At 39.7% G+C, this 6,000-nt stretch overlaps 1 protein-coding gene across 1 annotated transcript in view; it reads left to right on the top strand.

The window, feature by feature from the left end:
- CDH20 (cadherin 20, type 2) overlaps positions 1 to 6,000 on the top strand; it is a 37,904-nt gene that overhangs the window by 23,737 nt on the left and 8,167 nt on the right. Inside the window, exons 8-9 of the mRNA XM_009073549.1 lie at positions 1,998 to 2,119; positions 3,990 to 4,107. Of these exons, the coding sequence (XP_009071797.1) occupies positions 1,998 to 2,119; positions 3,990 to 4,107 (240 nt within the window). The remainder of the gene's footprint in view (positions 1 to 1,997; positions 2,120 to 3,989; positions 4,108 to 6,000) is intronic.

The raw sequence follows: 6,000 nt of genomic DNA, 5'->3' as shown, positions 1-6,000 counted from the left end.
ATGCCATCATCATCTGCTTACCACATAAATAATTTGGGCCAGAGTGTTTTGGGATCTTCTAGTATGCTGAACTTGTTATGCCTTGGGGTTTTACAATGAGCTCAGGATTCATCCATGCCAGGTATTTTCCAAAGCTATGAGAACAAGGAGGTGCTCATCATTTCATAGTGTCAGTATGAAAAATTTAGCTGAGTTTGAAATAGTCACAGACGTAAGCTTTATAAAGGAGCTTGGGATATATAATCAAATAAAAGGTTCACTCAGTCTTCACCTGAAGTTACTTTGGTTCACATAGCTTTTGCTCAGGATCTCCATTCATCTACTCAGCAGCAGCTTTATAGAAGCTTACTGCCAATAGCTGAGTCATTCCTTGTGTCTGAGAGAACTTGCTGCACATCCAGACTGTGGCAGAGATATAAGGCAGTTTGAACAGAAAAAAGTTTCAAGAAGCTTGCCCAAATTTCAATCATCCAACTTGAAGAGCAGAGGGAATATTTCACAAGACTTGGAGTGACTCTGTCACATATTTGCAGGCTGTTCCATCACATGACGCTTTACTGTGCCCTTTTATGTAGTGAGAGCTCACCCCCATCTATTTTGACACTAGTTATATTTTCAGCCACCGATGGCCATTGCACATTAGTCTGTAAAAGCTGCCCCTGTAGCAGCACTCAAGGGTGAGAGCAATATGAAAGCATGTCTTCCTTTGATTCATCCTCCATCAATCCTCTGTCAGTTTTTCTCTGTACATGGGCAGCACAATATTTTAATTTAGCAAATAGTGTCAAAAATGTCATAGTTGTGCACCCTGAATAAAGCTCCTAATGTTAAAGGTTAGATCAGTATTACTAAGAGTGCAAATGCAGATGCTCATCTGCCACGACGACAGGTGTGTTAGCAAGATATGTGTATGGATATGTGGGTAGCTGAAGGATTAAATTACAAATTAGGGAGAAAACATATAGTTTGAGTATTACCTCAATGACACAATGTGACACATGTTGTGGAATACAGTACACTGAACATTTAAGAAAATTCCAGAGTGTATAAAATCTCTCTATTGTTTATATGAACATATCATTTATTGCTATAAAAGGAGATATATTTGGAGATATACACATGAAGTAGTATGGCTAAAAAGAAAAAAGAAAATACTCATTTTAAAGAATTTTCTGGATTTTTGCACCTTTTCTGACCTGTTAATATTTTTTCTTTCTGATTAAAGTTTCATTTTATCATTAAATAAGGTAAAAAAAGATGATCTGGGGCAGAAAAAACACAGTAAGAAAAACAAATTATTCTGTGGCCACTTAGTTTGGAAATTGTGAAGATATGTGAAATGATGTATGGATTTACTGGCAAAGAAAACTAATGAACCAGTGGGACAGAAACATCACAAATGATGTCATGCAGAATGTAAAATTTTCATTGCAATTTTAAGCTTCACTGAAAGCTTTTCTGTACAATTTCATGTGTTATTACATTTTAAACCCCTCTGTACAAAGTATCAAAGACTTGACACTATTTTTTGAGTTCAAGGAACATAAATTGTGAGTAAAAGCATATCTGAGCTAGAGAACTACCATTTTTAACAAGCTCCAAATAACAAGTCTATCCTTAAAAGGGTCCCTTCCTAAGTCATGCCACCAGTACCAAAGCTCAACAAAGAGTATTGCCCAGTCAAAGGGCAATAAAACAATAAAGGGCATTGTCTAAAACTTTTGTTATAGAAATAGTTCCACTAGACTGAACCAGATTGAAGCCTTTTACAGAATTCATTTGTAAATGATGTGATTAGCTGGGAAGCCAGGATAGACAGAGAGCAGCATTTGCAACTTCACTCTGAGTCACACAATGCCCACAGTTCCCGATGGGAAAAATGTCATTTAGTGCAAGCTAGTAGAGAAAAACCTGCTTTACTTCTTGAGCAGAGTAAGGAGTAGCCACTTTCCCTTCCCATATATTGCCTTTCTTTACGTTGTACCTCCTCCTTCTAGATAACCCCTCACAGGTGGGCAGTGTCTCTGTGACGGTGAAAGTCCTGGATGTGAACGATAACGCGCCAGAGTTTGCAAGGTTTTATGAAGCTTTTGTTTGTGAAAATGCCAAAGCAGGGCAGGTGAGAAGTGTTTTTAACACCAGGGGTGGGGAGGGGTTGCTGTCCTACATGGAGATAGCATGTCAGAAAGTGTGTTTTGGAAAGAGGGCTTGGCTAACGCTTTTAATCTGAACTCACAGCAGCAGCAGCTGTCTGCACTTCATTGCAAAAGCAAGCACATCACACTGGGATTAGCATCATATATAGCACCTGTTTTTTCTTTCCATACCTCTATTTTTTCCTCCCGTAGTAGTTTCTAGACTCTCTGTGCAATGCATCTCATGACTGAAATAGAGCCTTCCCTTAGATAGGAACCAGCAGGCAAACACCTGATGTGTCCTGTAGCAGCATCAAAAAGAGGAGAAATTTTGAGAAACGTGCCACAGAGTCAGCCCAGCCCACGTGTGACAGACAAGTCTTACTGTTAAATGTTATAAGAATCTTATGGACTTATGGGAGCTGGACATGACATACTACATCAACTTCAAAGGAATGTCAAAGAGAATATGTTCTGTTGTGAGCTGGAGATGACAGCCAAAAACAACACAGGACTTCCCATCCCACACACTGAAAACCAGCACCTTCAAGCAAGTGGTGAAGCCTCCCTTCCAAAACCTCATCAAAGCCCTTGAACAAGGTCGCTTGTGTCACAGATGAACATAAGCTCACCCTTGCTGGACCTGATGCAAGCTTTACTGCTGGTAACTTGTGGGGAGGCAACCTGTTGCTTCACTGCCCAGAGTCCACAGTGGGGACTGGTGCCTCCTAATGCAAAGCTGACTACATAGTTTAAACACATAGACACACCTCACATGATTTGTGAAGGAAAAGTTATGCTAGTAATATCATTGTGTGTTCACTGAAGCTTCTTCCAGCTTACTGTGAAGCAGAATGAAATAGCTACTCACTGCTGAGACAACTGTCCTCACAACTAGCATACACAGGATATTTTCATCTCACTAGTTTACAGAAGTTCTTAGTAATACAGTGAATAGAAATCATTGCCTAGCCTTTTTTCCTGTTTTTGAAGGGCGAGTGTCCTAAATAATAAGCTTTCTGAGCTCATTATGCATGCTAATTTGGACTAGTTCCTCCAGCAGAGAAAGACAAATTCTGTTGCCACATTTTAAGAAGTTCTGAAATCAGTTTTAAAACTGTGAATAAGACTTTATGGGTCTGTCATTTGCCTTTGAATCCCAAAATAACTTTTGAATACAAGAATTCAGGTGAAGATTTATTCCTTGTCTAAAAAGATGTCAGAATGTTTATTCAGATGGAGCTCATTGGGCTTCAAGCTGTTAGACCTACTTTACTAAGCCTCTGTAGGTGAGGTGAAAAATCTCTTTCTGGATTTAACATTGTTTTAGTTTCTTTAGTTTGGTGTTATTTATTGCATACGTAGAGTGTCTGCATGGTTGGCTTTTCTCTCTTTCTTTTCCGCTGACATATTGGAAAGACTTTAATTGATTTAAAATTAAAAGAATGGTAAAATAATCAACCTGACATCCTCTTCTACATGCAAAATCAAGCTGAAAATCAGTATGGGCTTTCTTACAAGTTCTCTAATGCACAATGAAAACCCTGAGCCCTCATAAGACAAAAAGAAACGTGCAACAGTAGATAGAGAGGCATGAGAAGAAAGTGTCTGTTGTTTGAAGCAATCTGACGATGTCCTCCTTTGTTTAAAAGTGATGTGCTTGACTATAGCAGAATAAATGAAGCCTACAAGGTTTTAACTCTCTTGTTGATCTATCTATCAGACCTCTGCTATTTTATTCAAATGCTCAGTTGCTCATATTTTATACATCTAAAAATATACTTTATGTTAGTTTATTTACATTATAAATATTTTGCTTCTCACCTGTTTCCACTTTTTTCGTATAATCTGTAGCTGATCCAGACAGTGAGCGCCATCGACAGGGATGACCCGCAGGAGGGTCAGCACTTCTACTACAGCCTGGCTCCAGAGGCAGCCAACAACCCCAACTTTACTCTAAGGGACAATCAAGGTAATCAGAGTGGACACAGACAGTTAGCTACTCTAATTTCTAATGCCTGAGTTGGACTTGAGAGGCTGTGACTTACACTGTGTGATAAGACTGCCATTTCAAATAACACCAAGTGACACCTGCTCCTTAAAGGCAGTAATAAAATGACATATTACTTAATACACTTGAAGGCTATATGATATTTTTGTCTCTATAAATATTCTCTAGCAATAGGCCCCTTTTTCTTCCTCAAGGAAATGTGCCAGTGTTTTGTGCAAATTCACGTCTTTTGGTCAGGCTGCAGGCATCTTGGATTATCGGAGTGGAAATTGCATTCATTCAAAAGGAGATGCTTAAAGGTAGGATAGTAACTGGAACTAGGAGACAAATCTGAAGGGAATTAGATTGCTCTTTTTTGTACTCTTCATGTTTTCTCCCAGGCACAGAAAAAGGGAAGGTTCTTGTGCTGTTCCAGCCTTTTCCCACAAGCACTTTTTTCTTCCTCCTTGCACATCCTTGTTTCCTTATAGAAGAGAGGGAAGTAGGGAAGACTTGAAGAGCCTTAGGGGGTTAACTTGGCATACAGCTAAAGGTCTGTGTAAGATGACCTAAGTAGAAACTGAAACACCAGTGGGAAGACTCATAGCAAAGTGCTGGCATTTGAGCATTCTAACCAGTGGAATTTAATTCTTTTGAGGAAGATTTAGTGGGTTTGGAGCCTGCAGAAAAGCTCTGCCATGGCAGGCCTTTGCCTGACTCCTGTTGATAGAGGAGCTCCATGGGCAGACAGCAGTGCTGAGGTCAGGTCCACACCAGCCTTCATCGGGAAAGAGAGACAACCTTGAGTGACCTGTTGCAGAGCTTTGAAGGTCAGTATTGAGGAGCTGGATTTCAGTATGAGTTTGGTGTGTAAAGAACCAGAAATCAGCAAGCGATTCCAGAATAAATGGGGAGAAACACAGGCCATTGCAGCATCCGTGGCCAGCCTCCAAGGCTGCCCTAGCTCCCACACATGCCTACTTGTCACCCTGACTTTCATAAGCCCCGTGCTGAGCCTCTTCAGGCATATGAAAGAGCAACATAGAGATTAATAAAGAAGCCCATGCCTTCACTATCCAAACATGTCTTAAAACATGCTGTTTGCAGAGTCTGGAGCCCTGCTAATGTTTTTCATTCAAAAAAGTGGTTTTTTTCTATAGCATCCCCTAACCCTCCCCACAAAATTTCTTGCATTTTGATCCCCTTCTTTCTCCCTTTGTCTCCTTCTTTTTTAGTTTTGATACATATTGCCAAAATAAGTGAGCAAACAAACCACAACTATTGCTAAAACATTTGGCAAACCAGGCTCATTTCATCCTCAAGGCATTGTTCTAAAAAAAGAAACTCAGAAAATTCCCAGCATCAGATGCACTTTTTCTGTCTAAGACCATACTTGCAATAATTTATAGTGACAGCAGTGACTGAATGGCTGTGCCTGCTATTCTCTAAAAAATACCAGCTTTCCAGAAATACATATATCTATCACAAGAAGCTTAGGGTACTATTGGTTGCAAATCTGAAATAAAAATGTTAAGTATCAAACCACTGACTATTGGAAATATCCACATTAAGATTAATTTACTGCCTCAGCAATTTGGAGTGCAGTAGTCATTTCAGTAACAGTAATTTATGCTTCTATTTTCATCTAGGGGCCACTAAGAACTATATAAATCATATAACTTAGGCACAGAGCAGGTAGCTATACTGTATGTCACAGAGTGGCCAGACAAGAAACAGAACCCACTTTGCTAGTCACAGCCTGTGCACGTAAACACAAGACAGCAACACTTCCCAGGCTCTGGGAAGGCACTGTTAAGATTAGCAATTGTGCTGATTACTTGGTTGTCCAATATAGCAGTAAGAGAAACTGCAAGA

The sequence above is a fragment of the Acanthisitta chloris genome, unplaced genomic scaffold (genome assembly GCF_000695815.1).
Source record: "Acanthisitta chloris isolate BGI_N310 unplaced genomic scaffold, ASM69581v1 scaffold23290, whole genome shotgun sequence".
NCBI lineage: Eukaryota > Metazoa > Chordata > Aves > Passeriformes > Acanthisittidae > Acanthisitta > Acanthisitta chloris.
The sequence above is the reverse complement of the archived record's forward strand: the minus strand, read 5'-3'. Positions and strand labels throughout refer to the sequence as shown.